The sequence below is a fragment of the Pseudochaenichthys georgianus genome, chromosome 12, assembly GCF_902827115.2.
Source record: "Pseudochaenichthys georgianus chromosome 12, fPseGeo1.2, whole genome shotgun sequence".
Lineage (NCBI taxonomy): Eukaryota > Metazoa > Chordata > Actinopteri > Perciformes > Channichthyidae > Pseudochaenichthys > Pseudochaenichthys georgianus.
Genome location: NC_047514.1, coordinates 9,996,821 through 10,016,010, shown reverse-complemented (window position 1 = coordinate 10,016,010; position 19,190 = coordinate 9,996,821). Strand labels below are relative to the sequence as shown.

The 19,190-nt window shown below is 42.5% G+C and overlaps 2 protein-coding genes across 3 annotated transcripts in view; one reads left to right on the top strand and one right to left on the bottom strand.

Moving 5' to 3' along the window:
• Positions 1-19,190, bottom strand: part of LOC117456429 (putative cytochrome P450 120) — an 88,464-nt gene that overhangs the window by 35,746 nt on the left and 33,528 nt on the right. The window lies entirely within an intron of this gene.
• Positions 1-19,190, top strand: part of LOC117456428 (5-hydroxytryptamine receptor 4) — a 57,335-nt gene that overhangs the window by 7,523 nt on the left and 30,622 nt on the right. The window contains exons 2-6 of the mRNA XM_034096313.1: positions 14,294-14,375; positions 14,591-14,761; positions 15,442-15,642; positions 16,255-16,408; positions 17,735-18,399. Of these exons, the coding sequence (XP_033952204.1) occupies positions 14,353-14,375; positions 14,591-14,761; positions 15,442-15,642; positions 16,255-16,408; positions 17,735-18,399 (1,214 nt within the window). The 5' untranslated portion in view covers positions 14,294-14,352. The remainder of the gene's footprint in view (positions 1-14,293; positions 14,376-14,590; positions 14,762-15,441; positions 15,643-16,254; positions 16,409-17,734; positions 18,400-19,190) is intronic.

The following is a 19,190-nucleotide window of genomic DNA, read 5'->3' as shown; positions in this document are numbered from 1 at the left end:
GAGTGTGAGAGACGGAGAGAGACCGGATGGTAGTTTTTACTTTTGGCTAATCATTCAAATGTTAAACTGACAGTGGTACTGCTTTCTGTTTTGCACTCTTTAAGTTATGCAGCCGTTAAAGGTGGGTTAGGTAAGTTTGAGAAACCGGCTCGAGATACACTTTTTGTTATATTCCATGGAATGCTCTTAACATCCCGATAGCAATGAATATCTTAAGTGCTTTGACAAAAAATCCATTAAAAAATGTCATCTGTGGAAGCCGTAGTACTGTAAAAAGCACGACCAATCATTTTAGCCGGCCCAGCTAAAATAACTGGATGGCCTACCTGCCTGTCAGCCTTCCATCTGTGCACAAACTTATCTCGTGCCCTCATTGGTCATGTGTGCGTTCGTGTGTGTTGGAGGAGGGGCTCTGTAAGGAAGTGGCCGATTTTTTCCGGCTGTGTATTTTCAAATCCTAGCGCACTCGAGCTGGTTTCTCCAAAATTACCTACCCCACCTTTAAACATACTGGCCAAATATAATCTTTATCTTTCCAAAAATTCCAAGTCAATCAAGGTGAAGAGAACTTTTACTGTACTGTAAGTGTGTGATGTATCTTTCCTCGTTCATAATGCAATAAAACCAAAAAATTAAGATCAGATTCTGTTTTCACTCAATTGTAGAGTTTTAATATTAATGTTAAGTACTTAATTCCGTGATGAATGAATCTTTAATTTGTGAGAAAAGAGAGAAAGAAAGCCCCCCTTATTAATTGGGACATTCATTATAGAAGAGACCACTTTAAACACTCAAAATAGCAGCAAAGTAGACCACAATGCAATTCTACAGAGTCTTGCCTGGACAAACTGCATGGGTGCCTTATACAGTAGGACTTGTGGGAATCACCAAATGAAGCGGAAGTGTACAGATTCTGGGAAAGTGAACCCAAGTAAATAAAATATATTTATAAAAAAAAGAAGATTAATCCATGTGAATTTAGTCATCATTCACTGTTTATCTAAGGTTTGTCAAATAATCCCATGAAAAGACCAAACAAGACATTGTATTAGTTTGTTTTTGAATGCTTTATAACTTTCATACCCTACGGCACTTAACCAGTACATTTTTTTTACCAAAGACACAATCTTTAAAAATCTGTCACGGGTACCTTTATTTAACCAGGTAAAATAACTCATTGAGATTAAAATCTCTTTTACAAGAGTGACCTTACATAAAGTATATAAATATTTATCATAAAAAAAGAAAATAAAGTGCAATTTGTTGGGGACTATTTTCAGTGGTGTATTAAAGGGGCCCTATTGTTTTTATGTTTTATTTTACCAGGATAGGTCGCATTGAGATAAAAAAATCTCTTTTCCAAGAGAGTCCCGGCCCAAGATAAGCAACAGCACAGTTACAGACAACTTTAAACAGTCACAATCATAACCCTATCACCAGTGGCGGTTCTAGACCAATTTGACTGGGGGGGCCAGGCTGGGGCCAGTTATTTTCTGAGGGGGGCACAATAAATGCAGAACGAAAAAGACGAAGACAGTATGAAGTAATTGCACATAAGAAAACAATGCAATACAGTTATTGGTATTTGTTTCATTACTCATTATATGCTTACCTTTAACCTTTGTGTGCTGTTTGGGTCTGTGGGACCCGTTTTCCCGCTGTGCCCCTGGGCTGACAGCCCAGGGGCACAGCGGAGGACCCGGAAGGGGTCTCGGGCGGACGGCCCGGGGGCAAGGCAGAGTTAAAAAAAGGGGGACTCGGGCGGACGGCCCGGGGTCAAGGCAGAGTTCAAGGATGAGGACTCGGGCGGACGGCCCGGGGGCAAGGCTGAGTTCAAAAAGGGGGACTCAGGCGGACGGCCCGGGGGCAAGACAGAGTCCAAGGTGGGGGACTCGGGCGGACGGCCCGGGGGCAAGGCAGAATCCAAGGAAGAGTCAGGGGACCGGGCCCGAGGGCGAAGACCGCGGCTCTCAGGGGACCGGGCTCGAGGGCGAAGACCAGACAGCTCCGGAGGCCGGGCAGGACCCGGTGTCGGCAGAACAGGAACCGGAGCCGGTGGGACAGGCTTCGGCAGGAACCCCCACGGAAGAGGACCAGGAGTTGGCAGGACCCCCGGAGAGACAGGTGACGGCGGGACCTCCAACGGAACAAGACATGAGATTGGCAGAACCCCCGGCAGAAGAGTCGTCGGCGGGACCCCCAATGGGACAGGACACAGGGTTGGCAGGAACCCCAGCGGAACCTCCAATGGCACAGGACATAGGGTTGGCAGGACCCCCGGCAGAAGAGTCGTCGGTGGGACCCCCAACGGGACAGGACACAGGGTTGGCAGGACCCCCGGCAGGAGAGTAGTCGGCGGGGCCTCCAACGGCACAGGACATAGGGTTGGCAGGACCCCCGGCAGGAGAGTAGTCGGCGGGACCCTCCAACGGCACAAGACATAGGGTTGGCAGGACCTCCAGCGGAACCTCCAACGGCACGGACATAGGATTGGCAGGACCCCCAGCAGAGGAGTAGTCGGCGGGGCTCCAACGGCACAGGACATAGGGTTGGCAAGACCCCCGGCAGAGGAGTAGTCGGCGGGGCCTCCAACGGGACAGGACATGGAGTTGGCAGGACCCCCAGCGGAACCTCCAACGGACCAGGACATTGGGTAGGGACTTGAGATGTGACTCGAGATGGGACTCGAGAGGAGAACCAAGGGGGAACTAGAGAGGGGACTCGAGAGGGGACTCGAGAGGGGAACTAGAGAGGGGAACCGAGGAGGGACTAGAGGAGTGACTAGAGGAGGAGCTAGAGGAGGGACTAGAGGAGGAGCTAGAGGAGGGACTAGAGGAGGGACTAGAGGAGGGACTAGAGGAGGGACTAGAGGAGGGAACTGGAGAGGGGACTCGATAGGGGACTGGAGAGGGAACTGGAGAGGGGACTCGAGAGGGAACTGGAGAGGGGACTAGATAATTGACTAGAGGAGGGACTTGAGAAGGGAATTGAGTAGGGACTAGAGATGGGACTAGAGAAGGGACTAGAGGAGGGACTAGAGGAGGGACTCGGGAAGGGACTAGAGGAAGGACTCGGGAGGTGACTCGAGAGGGGACTTGAGAGGTGACTCGAGAGGTGACTCGAGAGGAGACTTGAGAGGGAACTCGAGAGGTGACTTGAAAGGAGGCTTGAGAGGGGACTCGAGAGGTGACTTGAGAGTGGACTCGAGAGGGAACTCGAGAGGTGACTTGAAAGGTGGCTGGGGCCAGAACTGAGGCCGGAACCATGGCTGCTGGGGTCTGTACTGGAGCCGGAACCATGGCTGCTGGGGCCAGAACTGGGGCCGGAACCATGGCTGCTGGGGCCAGGACTGGGGCTGGAACCATGACTGCTGTGGCCGAAGCAAGGGTTGACTCCAGATGGAACACACCGATGCGTGTGGTGTCATAATGGGAATTGGGAGGCAGGGAGCCAGCATGGCTGGGGCTAGCAGGCAGGGGAAAACACACCGAGAGGAAATCAAAAATCCAGCAGGTAAGAATTTCACTAAGTCTGGCTTCTCCGTAGCCATCTGGCGCACCTCTGCCAGAGCTGCCTCTCGCTGCTGAACCCCGGACGCTCCCCTCCATCGATCAGAGCAGTTAGCCAAAAAAAAGGAAAAATCCAATAATTCCTGCTCAAAAGGATCTGCTGGGCCCATATTTGGTTAGTTCCTTCTGTCAGGGATGAGCGAAGCAGGCAGGACCCAAACGCAGATTTCTCAGAAAAAGCACCTTTATTCAAGGCTATAAAGAAACAAACAGAACTCTTCCCTGTGAACAACGTCAAACAACAACAAGGAACTAACAGAAAACACAGAAGCTAAATGCACACATGACTAATCAAACAAACAAGAGACAGGTGAGGAGGGAGGAGAAAACACAGGGGCACCAGGTGAACACAATCGGGTAATCAGGGAGGGAAAACAGACAGAAACCAACAGGCAAAACAGGAGGTGAACACTTCTTCAAAATAAAACAGGAAACCAAAGACAGAAAAAGACAAAACACAACACAGACAGATCGTGACAGGAGCAGAGCCAATAAGATCCTATGCATTTGCGGTTCATGTAGATCCTTAGATAAGGAGGAAGAGCACCAAGAATAGCCTTATATATAAGGATGTGCCAGTGTTTCAGTCCAAGGGTGGTCAGGGAAGACCCAGTGGCGCCAGCAGGGGGGGCCAGGGGGGGCCATGGCCACTCTGATATATTTGTTGGCCCCCCCACTGGCCCCCCCACACACACACCGCGTCGCCAGTCACGTATGCATAGTAGTTTATCTGATATTTAACAACAAATACACAGCCAGCGAGTCACTTGATTTGAGCTTCCAACGCTCATACTGCAGCCCCACCCTCTCCCTCTGCTACCATGGTAACACTCTGATACTCGGCGCACCACTCTGATACTCGTGCGCACCACTCTGATACTCGCGCGCACCACTCTGATACTCGCGCGCACCACTCTGATACTCGCGCGCACCACTCTGACACTGAGATTCGCACAGACAGCAGCAGGTTGCAGCAAAACGTTTCTTTCTACTGACTGGACTGGAGTTGACAAAAATCCACCTGACTTCGAGAAGGTAAGTCGTATACGTGTGTTGCCTGTTAAGCCCCACAACACTTTAGGCTTTAGTGTGTTAGCTTTAGGTAGCAAGAAACGGAGATATGCTTACCTTTAGCTGTTATGCTGATCAAAAATTGTGTTCAATGGCATTACAACGAGAAAAACGCTGGAAGACCTGGAAAACAGGCTCGGGGCTCAGTAAAGGCTGGCTTGACTTCAGGTATTATTCGTCTGTAAACACACTTTAACCCTAACCCCTATCCTAGTTAGCGTTAGTTTAGCTTGCTAAGCTAGCGTTAGCTGATGTTGGTATGCTGGGCTGGTGTAATGCGTAGGCTACTATTAATCACTGCTGTGTGTAATGTCAATTTGCAGAAAATGAAGAGAAAGTCAACAGACATCTCTTCTTATTGTAAGAAGAAGATGAGTAAAGGAGAGACAGAGCTGGCAGGGGAGCAGCAGCATAGGGCTAGTGAGGAGATGGCCATACATGCTAGAAAGTACACGTGGAACCCTGTTTTGTAAAAGTGAAACTAAAACCTAAGTACAGTTTTATTAATATGATTGTGACCTTTTTAATCATTTAAGTCTTCTACACACTTTAGGTCTGCAGCTCCTTCAAAATGAAACGAGAATCCATGACGTTTTTCCTCTTCTGTGTTCTGAGGTTATGAGCCGACCATTAGTCAAGTTTGTTTTCATAATGTTCTGTATGCCAATTTTAAAAAAGAGTAACCAGTTTGTTTATAAAGTATATACATTCCAAAACAAATGGAATACAAGCTATATGTATTACTCTCACCACAGTGGCCTAATCTAAAAAAATAGAATGTCTCGTCACCTATTTTCTGTCTAATACTAAAAGGTGGTGTTTTGTATCATTTATAATGTTTTGAATTTACTATAAAGGTCAATAATATATGGTGTTTTTGTGTTCAATCACAGTATGTATTTACCATTGTATACCCCTTGAGTTTTTGGGTACTGTTGAAATAAAATAGTCATGTTTTAAAACTTGATTTAATAAAGTCAGGTCAATCATCTTTGATCCCAGTGTGACACAAACAGCTTTGTTCTAAAACTATTTATAACCTAGAGAAATAATATAACTGAAGAACATGTTGTGTTGCTTTGTGTATTGTATGTGTTGAGAATGCTGAACATGTTGTGCCTTACAATAAAGGAACTTATTTAAATTAAGCTGTATTTGTCTTTTTAAAAAGGAAAGAACAACTAGCATATATAAAAAACAAAACAATACATCACCAAAACATGTATACATAACACAAAACAAGGTTCTTTTAAATGTTGTTTGAAGTCAAATGTTAACTATCCGTATTATATTCACTTCAGATGAATAGTATCAGAACATGTAAAATAAGAAACCAAAGTATATCAGTAGGTGATTCTCTTTGCCATTGTTTTTCATCTAGTCTATACTTTTACAACAATTACATTCTTGGTTTTGGTGGGCCACCCCAAGATTTTCAGTGGCCCCATTTGGCCACCCCTATGAAAGGTTTCTGGAGGCGCCACTGGGAAGACCATCCAACACGAGCATAAGTTGCATCAAGGTTTAGAGGTTTGTAATGAATCTCAATGCACCGTGGCAGACGTTATCCAGCGAGTGAAGGCACTGAGAAGATGCATTCATTTATAAAATGGACAAGTCAAATCAAGCAATCTGATTGGTTCTTAGCCGTGATATACTGAGCGTATACCACGGGTAGAATTGTAAGTTACTTTTCACAACAAGTCAGTATCCCTCCGCGTCTGAGAAAAACAGTATACCGTTGGGCTGAAAAGAAACAGGAACAAGAAAGCAGCGGAGAAGTAACGGGGCATAAACCCTCCTTTTTACGCAGCGGTCCAGACATAGACATCAAACGGCAAAACATATTCAGTGTGCAGTTCCTTTGGCATTAGGGCAGGGATATCTAGATACTTCCCAAGGTTTGACATAATGAATTGTGCTACTTTTAAAGCAAGCAACGATGTTTTCAAATCTGTAATCAAAGAGGTCCGCAAAAACACTATCGGCCAATCAGATTGCTTGATTTGACTTGTCAGTTTTATAAATATATTTACATTTCTTCCGTTACGGAACAAACTTAGTTACAAAGCATAAAATGGAAACATTTAAGATTAACTTCGACCTCCGGGGAGATCTTACTATGGAAGAGTGGATTGAGCAGTGCCTATCTCCAGGGGGAAAAAAGCACCTAAACGACGACATGCAGAGCTACGTGAAGAGCAGGTAGACCAACTGGAAAAGTAGCACCATTCAAAAGCTTTCTGATGCGGGTCTTGAAACAAAGCAGATAAATGATGACCGTTAGTTGCCACAGGTGCGAAAGCTCTCTCCAGAGCTACTGGAAGCCCAATCTCGGGGACCGGAGCAAGTGGAGCAATATTCTCACCACGCCAAGCAACAGCCTAGAACAACCTCAACAAGTAACCTCGTAAGCCATGCTACTGATGCTGGACAGGTTCTCAGTGGCTGCACAATAAACGGCAACATACAAATGAATATAAATAAATAGCCAAATAATGGATCAACGCTCTCTGTCTAATATGTTCGCTAGCTGTTAGTGTTGTTGCATAGCAACCACCTCGCACTATGTTTCGCGCAGAAGGCAACGGAGGGACTATTTTATTTTGAACATCATTATTTACTAATAAAAACTATTTAAATTAGAGTGTGTATTTTTTTTAAAGGGGTGTGTATTTTTTTTAAAGGGGTTGGGAACCACGCCCCTTAGCTGTGATATAATGAGCATATACCACGGCCTGTCGTGAGCTATTGCTTAAATAAACCACATCTCCATAGTCCAGCAGAGACAAAAAGGTTGCAGAAACTAGGATTTGATTGGCCTCAAAGGAAAAACAGCACTTGTTCTAAAGTAAAAACCTAATGCCTTTATTTGAATCATGCTTGTTTGAGTTTTTTTCCTTTTCTGTAGCGTGTAATGACTGAGGCACATTGACGTGTTTTAAATATCCTTTTTGACAACAGAGGTTTTGTGGAAAAGGGCAATACGATACAATAGGCTTTGGCCTACAGTGCAGAAAGATTCAATTAATTAATTTCTTTGGATATTTCACATTGCATAATGACATTTTTTTCTAATTCAACACTCATCAGCAGCTACTTAACAGGCACTACACACACTTTACACTACAGCCTCAGTTGAGAGTGTCAGAAGTTTGTTTCAAAATAAAGGAGGACAGTCTGCAGAGCATGAAACCTCTCAGTCTCCCTGGCAACAGGACCAGAGACTCCTTCTCCACATACAAACAAAAATAATGTGAGCACACAGTCACACTCACTCACACACACGGTTCAACCCTCTCACAATCTGAGGTGTGAGATTAAGTGAGAAGTATTTACTTCCCACCTGACAAGAAAACAAGTGGCTGGAGAGTTAAAAGTGTTTCATTTGCAGAAGTTGTTGAAGTTGTTGGGTTAACTGTGATACAATGGTCGCAGCACACTCCTGATTAATCAAATTATGATTTGTAGATTTTTGTAACATGGAAAATAATATCAGCACACATTTCTTGGCACGTTGTCAAGCTGCCGATACATCTTGTGCAGATTTCTGTACAATCCTTGTTATGTAGTGTGAAATGTCTCTGGCGGTTGTGTGATGAATATTAAACGATAACAATTGTTTTTTATAATTCAGATTTCACACTGTGTCCTTAATGCAATGACAGAAAATGATCTGTGATATGATTTGCAGAGGAGTGATTGATAAGAAAAAACAGTAAAAAGTTTGAGTTTACCTTCATTTATGTAAAGTAGTTCAAAATGGTTCCATGTTTAATTATCCAAGTTGTAGCAAAGAAACAAATGTGGGTAAAATAAATAGTGTAACTGACCTCATGGTCTATCTCTTGAGAGTTGAAATAGGAACAAATAGACCTGACCTGTGTCTCTGAAATTGGGTCATGTGGTAGCTGTCTTGAGGTAAGGCTAATCGGATTATGATCTGTTAGGTAGCACCAGGAAAAAAAGTTAGACCTATAAAGGGATGCCTTTGACATGATCATAAACTTTGCCCTCCGTCAAATAGATCCAGTTTGTGAGCCCAGAAGATCAGGAAGTTTCCCAGATGGCTAATGTGAGCCTCTTACAGCTCACATCAGATGAGTCAGGCAGTCCTCCTACATCATTTGTTTTTGTGTAGTTGTTTTAGTTAGTCCACATCCAACCATCTATCCACCCAGTATGACCTTTTCAACAGTACGTTATAAATAAATGTACATAAAGACAGTATTATAGATGTGTTAATGCCTTGAACTGATCTTTTTGATATCATTCAATCCGCCAAGAAGGTTTGTAGGTATGTTTTTACTTTGTAGGTTAGTCGGTTAGTTTACTGTCAGAAGTATTATGGGAAAACAACATGCCTGATTTGAATGAAACTTGGTTGAAGGTTGCATCATGGGCCAAGGAAGAACCCATTACATTCTGGAGCAGATCCAAATAACACACACAAAGGATTTTTCAGTTAAGATAACAGCCTTTTGCGATCTCTATGTTCCCTTCTAGCTAGCCTTTTTTACTTAAAATTGATTATATTGCTGGCCAAATGGTGAAGGCAAATGTCCCAGTAGCAACCCTACCTATAAGGATTGTTATGTTTATGTCAATTTGTGTCCCTTTGATCCTCCCAAACGTTGGGAGCCCAGATGATCAATCCAAATGGTTTTAGTGATTTTCTGACTCTTCCTTTAATGCCACCATTCAGATTTTTGCTTTTACGGTGAACTTTCTTATCAACTATTGAATGTTTGTAGATGTAGATTGAACCATCTAATGAAAGAAAGACCAGAAGCAACATAGTCTTTTCCTGCTCCCTGCTCTCCAGAGTTCATTCTGTTCAACTCTGTGTCAGTTCGATGTGAAATAGACTCGGTGAGCTGTGAAAACACGCCTCCCTGGACACACATTACACAGGAGAAACGCGGCTCCTCACACTTCTTACTCACTCTTTCTTTCTGCCTTTTTTTTTCTATAGTTGAAATTCATATTGAGCAAATATCTTTTCATTCCTTGGATTCCAATGTGTGAGCAACGAGGGTGGGTAGTGCTAGTGTGGTCGTCCAGTACTCATTTATGCGTGTGAGAGGATAATGCTTATCACAGTCCCTTCTACTGACCATTAGAGATTCACAGAGTAATCAGGCAGTTTTCTATTTAAAAACAAGGTGTTTTGATGAAAATGCAAAGCTGAATCCCATCCAATCTGTGCACCATTGTCAGTGTTGGGAAAGTTCACTTTCTACATGAACTAGTTCAGTTCACAGTTCACATATTTTAAAATGAACTAGTTCAGTTCATAGTTCATAATTCAAAATGTTGAACTAAAGTTCATGGTTTCAAAAATGAACTAATTTATAGTTTATAGTTCTTTTTTCAATACGTTGCTGCGAGCTATTATTTGTCTCCTGTACGATGTTAATGGGCCATTGCAATGTTTACAATATCCTCAGAGGGCCGTACAAGTTATTGACCTCTGCTTAAAAAAACTAAAATCACAGCCCATTCATTTCATTCTGTGCAAAGAAAAAGCAACCTCCTAATCCAGATATCTCACCATGACTCGCGTATGCATGCACGTGCAGGGTGTGGCGTGACCACCAACACAGAAAGATATGGACACAAGATGTGTGCAAATGTATTTAGTTTCCTATCCATGTGAACATGGTTTAAGTGGGGGGGACCTAACCTCCTCTAGAGGGGTCCGGGGGGCATGCTCCCCTGGGAAGATTTGTTGCACTTTGAGAGCAACATTAGGAGATCTATGGACACATCTCTCAACACCCAAACACAACTGTAAGCAGATTTTCTTTTAATGTATGGATATTTGACAAATCACTCCCCTTTCAAACTGTATTCTTCTTTATTAATAACTGTCATATAGTATTTTATACCTGTTTACTTTATTCTCTTATTTTTTTTATAACTTTAAAAATGATCATATAAAGATGTGCCTTTACCTCACTGGTTGTAGACAAAGCTTCTTATATTCGTTAGCATAGCTAGCTTACCAGATGCTAATGATAACAACACAGTTATTGACTGTCTGATCAGAATGACAGATGAGCAGATCGCCACTGGGCTTTCAACTAAAGACACAGACACGCAGAAACTGCGGCATGTGTATGGACTTATCGGTACTGCAATTTCTGAAGTGCTGGAGTGGCGTTCTGGTGCTCTCCGTCAGAACTGCACCCCTGTCAGTCAAGACATATACCACGTGATGACACGTTAGGCTCGTGTTGTGTTCAAGGACCCTGACCTTGGCCAGGAAAAACAGGCACTCGCTTGTTTAATTTTTTTGCGGTCTAGATTTCTTTCATTTTTTTATTTTTTGCGTGTTTATAAATTACCTCGAGGGCCGTACCAAATTGTCTCGCGGGCCGTATACGGACGGAGGCCGGAGGTTCCCCACCCCTGCCATAGAGTCTCACTCTGAGCGAGTGCTGCTGCAGCTGCTCTCGGCTTCGTCCATACTAATTCATTCATTCATTCATTCAATGCTCGCCGGTTCCGCGGTTCCACATTGTTTGTTGTGAGGAGTCTGATATATTTAGTATATTTATATTTTAGTGCGATAGCCAGGGGTGACAGGCGCGTACGCGTCACAGGCAGCTTGCTGTTGCCAGATTGGGTGGTTTTCCGCATTATTTTGAAGCCTGTTTACGGTGTGTTTTAACTGGGTTTTCGGCTGAAAGGCATATGAAATCTGGCACACTTTTGAACGCCGTTATAATACAGTGCTGAGAATGAACGCACTTTTGAACGCCGTTATACAGCGCTGAGAATGAACGCGTTCTCAATTACGTTCATCTAGCGGAAATACAGTACGTTCAGTTCACGTTCGCCCAAAATATGAACGCGTTCATGAACGATCGTTCATTGAACGCGTTCAGGTACATCACTGACCATTGTTGAGTCAAATCATTCCTTCAGCAACTTGACATTTAATTCATTTGTGCATATGTGCAGGGGCCCATTAGGCCCTGGTTAGGAATTAGAAACATCTTAAACATATGTGAGGGTACTTGCCCACTAAAGATGGGGTGGGCCACGGTGGTATCTTTTTTTTGTAATAATTTGTCCATGTCCGCTTGTTCTAAAGAAGAACATGGCTGCTAACTGGCCCATGTAAGTACACATGTGTGTATTAACCAAGTACTGTTAGGCTTTGTTGTAATCATCCTGGGTTGTGTTATCACTCTTCTTTCCTTGAGGGAGAAAACAGCCGGCAGAAAACACTGTGAACCTTTCTTGTCACCTCTGTTTTGGTTTCAATTTCACAATCCAATAAATGATTTGTTTGTGTCTGAAACACAAAGACAAGACAGTTCAGAACTAGAGTAGCTGTTGCAGTTATCTTCCTTTCGTCACTGGGAGCCTGGGATCAAGTTAAGACCAGTTTTACAAACCCATACTGAAAAAATCTTTACTAACGCTTTGTTTGCTTTGTTGACGACTGCCGCAATTTTCATGGAACTTGGTGGAAAGGTTTAGAATGGGCTCAATACCTTGTTTAATTTTGGAGCAGATCCGAAGGCCAATACTCATTATTTTTTCTGCTTTCTTTAAGATTGTGCGATAGAGCATTTGGCCTTGGGGGAGGTCGAGGCACCCTGAGTGCCCTCGAATCATGGCCAGTCAATAGATATGAAATAACAATTGATTAATGCTTACAAAAGAACACATCATTTCAAAAAGTGTAAAGATAAAATAAAGCCCTGAGTTTAGTTTAACTTACATCAAAAGGCAAGCAATCAACCTATACACCAGGTGAGAGAATAGAGAAAGACTGGACGATAAATTGAAGTGACAAACTGTAATCGGTGATCTGCCTACAGGAAGTAGGAGTTGTTGACAGGACTGCCGGCTGTCCCAATCTGTCAGATGATATTGACCCTCAAGTGCGATAAGACTTGACGGCTATCATAAAAAAGCAGCAGATGTTGTAATAGACCCTTAAAGCTGATAAGGCATGATCTAGAGCTGAACCGATGAAAGGTTTTCTACTTATCCTTAAGAGCTGTTAAGATGATTCAGAGCTACACTTGTCATTTTCTGTCACACTGGTACATTTAACAAAATCCTCTCATGTATTGTAAACTCAAAGAGAAACTGAATACTTGTGTCTTACAAAAAACATGTCTGTGTACTGTATATTTTATCATCAATAGAAAAGTCTGTGGTTCTGGCAGATATGTGTGGGTAAAGCCATTAATTCATTATCGATTAATCGGCCACCCTTTTTTTCAATAATCAATAACCTTATTATACAGTTAAAGATGACAAAGATAAGAGGATGGAATCAGAGAATACAGGACTTATTCAGTAAATCATTTAATCAAAATTAAAGTTATCTTAGCTATCTCTTATATTTAGCGGAGGAAAACAATTGTGACATCACTTACGCGACTCTGGGATTTGTAGTCTTTCTAGTTGCGTATTTTTCATAGTCTTATATTTCAACAGTTTTACGAAATGATTTTTTAAGATTCACAAACATCATATGTGTAATTCGTGACACAATTCAAACGGGATCGAAAGATACGTTTTCTCTCTCCATTGACTTCAATACATAATTTTTCCGAAATAAGGTCCGGAAGTAGATGGGCGTGACTTCGCCACTCTATTCTCCGCTGTGGACGCTCTGGCTCTTTTTCTCCCTCCCCGAGGCAAGCACTGTAAATCTCTCCGGTAGTCCACCAGCAGATGAAAAACACCCATCTCTCCGCCTCTTCCAAAGGAACGAGCAGAGTGTGGCAGAGTTTCAGTTCGATTTTTTTTCGCTGGTCAACATGTCCGTTAAAGTTTAAATCTTCCGGACAAAATTAGAAAAGTGCCGGTCAAAGGTCTTCTTTGTTATATATTGAGCTTTAAAACAAATGAATAACGACTCTATATAATAATATAATAATAAAAAACGGAGCCTCTCTTTTCCTCCCCCTCTTCTGAGAGCCCAGCAGCTGATCTCTGAGCGGGAGAGGCGGGGCTATTGCTTCAACGTTATCAGGAAATGATCGTACTGTATAGGCGTAAACACTGAGCCGTTTGCCCCCCCAGAGCGTTTCGTTTGCAGATCTACCCACCTTGGGACCCGTTATCGTTATCGTTTTCTGTGTTTCCATGTCGGCCTCGTGTGGCCGAACCGTCTATCTGATAGTGAACTGTAGCAGATACGACCGTTATCATCCTCGTGTGGCCGGGGCTTACTTTACTTTATGTTCCAGGTTAAATAAGGGTAGGTCAGGCACACTGTCCTCCAACTAGGATTTGCTAATGAATCCTTCCAAGCCCCTAGAGCTGATATCTGCCCTTTGACCTCCCTGGACATTGGCGTAAGAAAGGAAATTTCCCCTGTGGTTCTCACTAAAGCTTGGTATTTTTTGTTGCATTGCGAGGACCAACGAGCTGATGGAATCTGGCAGAGACAGCTTTGGCCTGTTGCAGACTGTTTGCTTTGAAAATATTACAAGCTTTCAAACTTTGATTCCGATTCTTATTTGGGATCACATTTTTGACAAGATGGACAAACAAAAAGATATCCACCAGCACGCCTGCACACGCAGGCCGGCTACTATTTTCAGAAAAATGCAGACCTACTGTGAAAGCCAGAAATATTACATTGCGTGTGTGTGTTTGTGTGTGTGTCTCAACAGGGCCTTAGCATGGGGTGAAGAGGACTATCCCCTGCTGACCTCAATGCAGATGACCAGTGATGGCCACAGAATCACCTCTACAGTAAGTCAAACATTAAAATAAAACATGTATGAAACGATTAACCAGTTTAAATTAATTTTATTAATAGATATTGTTTTAAATATATTTTTTCTTTCTAAAATGTCATAAATATACCTAATTAATATGGGTAAAACAATTACAGTACATCCCCGGCATGTCGTTCCCTCTCTCTTTCAAAATAATAGCTTTATTTGTTTGTTTTTGTATTTCTTCAGTTTGTTGGATGACCTCATAAACACAGGACAACAACAGCAGGAACAGCAGCAGGAATTCCTGATTTCGCTGGAGTCGATTATTCTCACCATATTTCTCTCCATTATTATTATAATGACAGTGTGTGGCAATCTGCTAGTCATGGTGGCACTGTGCAAGGACAGACATTTACGGTGAGCTGTTTATTAAATCTATTTTGGAAGCAGCAACAGTTTTCAAAACTGGCAACAAAAGAAAGGGTCTATCTGCAAAAAACAAACCCTTATTCAAGGTTCTCCCTGTAATTATGAAAACTGACGATGCCTGACTATAATGACTATTTTCGCTGCCATGGAATACCTACTTTATGCAAATTCAATGTCTTTCAATAGCTGTAAAGAAAGAAATTGATCCTCAAATTTATAGCTGACGTTTAAGTTAGATGTGAAAAAAACCAAGGCATTTTTTCCCGCTATTTGCACTAAAAACACATCCAGCAGTGCTTAAAAAACTCAGCATGCAAACCAAATGTCAAAGCACTCACATTACAAAAATTCTATCCTGAAAAATGTATGTTGTCTAACCCTAACCCTACTAGAGTCTAGACAGTGAGTGTTGTACCTCGGAAAAACAAGACTTGTCTTAGTCATTTAAAAAAAATGCATTTTAAGCTAAAAATGTGATCAAAACATCACAATGTACTGTCAAGGCATTCAACTTAAATGTTGCCTAAAAACCTACAAAATATTACACATCAGTCAGTCAGTCTTCATTTATAATAGTTAAAGATTACCTTACCCATGAACTATTACTGAATATATTAATGGATAATGTTTTGTTGATAATGTGTTGTGTCCCCCTGCCATCCTCTCAGAAAGAAGAAGACAAACTACTTCATTGTGTCTCTTGCGTTTGCTGACTTGCTGGTTGCATTGTTGGTGATGCCATTCGCTGCCATTGAGCTGATTACCGGCGAGTGGCGATACGGAGAGATCTTCTGCCTGGTGCGAACGTCTCTGGACGTCCTGTTGACTACAGCATCCATCCTGCACCTCTGCTGCATTGCGCTTGACAGGTTTGTGTGTGTGTGTGTGTGTGTGTAGGTGCTTTTCTCGAAGACAGGGGCCGTTTCTCAATCGCAAGTAAAACTGCTGCAGAGCAACTATTTCAAGTATACTACGTCATTGAGTGGCGCCGAAGGAATGTTTAAATGCATGTTAAATGCCAGCATTCTGCACCACTCTATGACGTAGTATACTTGAAATAGTTGCTCTGCAGCATGTGTACTCGCGATTGAGAAACGGCCAGGGACCCCCAAAAAAGTCCAGTAATAAGTCAAACCAAAAACATAAAATTGCGGTTTGGTTTGTACGGAAGCTCTGAGGGGCAAATAAGGACATTGAAATTGTTTTCCAAGGGGATAATGTTTTGTCATGAAAAAGTCTTGTTAGTTAGTTTCATAATTGTCAAAATATTACTTTCATGTCTGTGTTTTGGTTAGAAATGTACTAGTGTGTGTGTGTGTGTGTGTGTGTGTGTGTGTGTGTGTGTGTGTGTGTGTGTGTGTGTGTGTGTGTGTGTGTGTGTGTGTGTGTGTGTGTGTGTGTGTGTGTGTGTGTGTGTGTGTGTGTGTGTGTGTGTGTGTGTGTGTGTGTGTGTGTGTGTGTGTGTGTGTGTGTTATTCCAGGTACTACGCTATCTGCTGCCAGCCTCTGGTCTACAGACACAAGATGACCCCGGTCAGAGTGGCAGTGATGCTCAGTGGCTGTTGGTTCATCCCCATATTCATCTCCTTTCTACCCATAATGCAAAGCTGGAACGCTATCGGCATCGAGGACATTGTAAGTCCTTAGCTAAGATCAGAATGTGTTCTTGTTATTCAAATCTTGCATCAACAAAATATATTATATGTTCCAACATTTTTTTTTAATAGCATCAAGAGCTCATATAACTCTTTCAAATACATGAAGAGACTTTTTTTTCCTGTGAGGGCAAATATAGCACAAACCTTTCCAATCTAATATTCTCTGTTTTCTAATAACATTGTCCAATGACACGGTAATGCAGTGATCACAAAACAATTCCAGTCCCTGTGGAGGCTCTCTTGCTGCGAGCAAAGACAGCACTTCAACAAGCATTTCCTGCTGGTTCGGATATGTTTTGGCGAGAGGTTATTTCAGAGCTTCCTTGAAATGAGCTGCAGGACTCCCAGAGGCACATGGGGATAGATGAATTTATTTAGCCAGAGTTAATGAAATACACTGCCCTTTTCTCAGTTTTTCAGTCAGGCAGCATCGAAAAAAACAATCATTTGTTTTACAAAAGCTGGATGGATGTCTTAAAGATGCAGACACAATTGCGCAACACTAAATATAACTTGTGTCTTTATTTAGGACCGATTTTAGTTGTTTGTTTTGAATGTGTTTTGTCCGTTTATTTCTTCTTTGTTCTCATATTTCGCGAAACAAAAAAACCATTACACCCTTGTTCTGCCACAAAAATGATTTGTTTGAAATTGAAACTGCTTTTTTACGCCAGCTGATACAAAGCCACAATAAATACTTGTGACAAGTTAAACGATATGGTAGACACAGTATGTGTGTGTGAACTGAGATGCTCCATTTCCACTGAGGAAAACATTAATTTCTGGTGATATGGTTATGTTATTGGCTCTTTATGTGTATTAAATGTTCCTAAATTAGAATTTTACATGTTGTGTATACCTAGAGTGTTTCATGTACATGCAGACTAAGGTAGCTCATCAGTACCAATGCCAATATATTACACAAGGCGATAAGATAAAATGACCTTTTCAGCTTTAGAGACCTACACTTTAATGTGACTTGCTCAAAATGTCCATTAGGACAAAGATATATATATAATCAGTATTAGTTCAGAATAGCACATTATATTTTTCTTTAGCCTAATTTAGCAACACCTTACAAATGTACAGGTAAATATAGTCTCAAATTGGTCTTTATGCTAGGCTAACTGCCTCTTAGCTCCATCTCTACACTCACAGGCAAGACCAGCATTATTAATCCTTGACTGCAGGTCATAATGTCTAGTAATTACATTATTTGGCATTCAAGTGGCATTGAAATGTTCAGAATATCTTGTTGTAACATTGTGATGATTTTTTGTCTGTATCTTCTCAACTTTCCCAGATTGAGGAAAGAAAAGGCTTGGCTCGAGCCTCTAATGACACAAGTTGTGTGTTTCTGGTGAACCGGCCGTACGCCCTGATCTGCTCTGCGGTGGCCTTTTATGTCCCGTTGGCCCTTATGGTCCTGGCCTACCAGCGGATCTACGTCACCGCCATGACTCATGTACGACAGATTGAGACACTACAGCGAGCCGGCTCTGCCCCTGTGAGTGGACCGACTCCGATGATCACAGTGAGGTCCTCCACTTCCTCAGACCCTACGGATCACTACCGCCTCAGGACAACAAGGGCCCTCTCCCCTTCAGAGCAGGCCCCCATAGCAAATAGCCGCATGCGCATTGAGACCAAGGCGGCAAAGACGCTGGCAGTTATAATGGGTTGTTTCTGCCTGTGTTGGGCACCATTTTTCATCACCAACATAGTGGACCCCTTCATCCATTACTCAGTGCCCTGGCAGCTATGGACAGCCTGGCTGTGGCTCGGGTACATTAACTCAGGGTTGAACCCCTTCCTGTACGCCTTTCTGAACCGGGCGTTTCGGAGAGCCTTTCTGGTGATCCTCTGCTGTGGGGATGAGCGGTACGCACGACAGGGGAGCTGCTCCTATGGACAGGTCCACAGAGCGTGCTCTGCTGCATCGGTCAACGGAACGTCAATGGCACTAAGGTAAACACATGGTAAAGGCACATTTGCAGTATTTTTGAATATTTGAGTGTGAATGAATGTGTGTGCTGTCCTGCCTATAACTGTGTAAAAATTCCATCAAAGTAAACTGTGCAGACTGAGAGCAAGTGGGTTGTTGGAAAGTCTGTTTTTGTATTTATTTATATGTCTTTGATGCTCTTCAGTGTAAAAATGTAAAGCATGATGGATTGGATTGTTATTTGTTCCTTTGTCAATTTGACAACACAACCGGATACAAGCAACATTTTGTTCACTTGCCGCTTTTTCAAAAGTTAGGCCCAACTGTTGCTGCAGCATTGTACCATTGCTCTGTTGACCTGCAGAAGTCCCATGAACGTAACGTGGACACCACAATTATCAGTACAAGGTACAAGTTAATGATTGGTTGCTGGATTGGGCTGGATAAGATACCTTTTTAAATCATTTAATTTAGTTTCTCCCCATCCTATACTGTAGATCATAGATTGCATTAAACCAGCAGCAAGTCAAAAATATCACAGCTTGGTGCAACCTTCATCTTATTTGAATTAAGTAATCATTTCTCATTTACAGTAGGCCATGTGTTGGCCCAATGTGTAATTGTTAGATATGAACATGCCGTGCCTTCACTAGGATAATATATTCATGGTCAAAGCAGCTGTGGTGTTCTGCAGATGGAACATTTTACCATAACAATTTCCTGGACTCAGACTTGTTAAAAATGAATTAAATAGTAAAATCAGCCAGTTTTCAGCATAGTGTGAACTTGTACTGTATATATGAAGTCTGCTCTT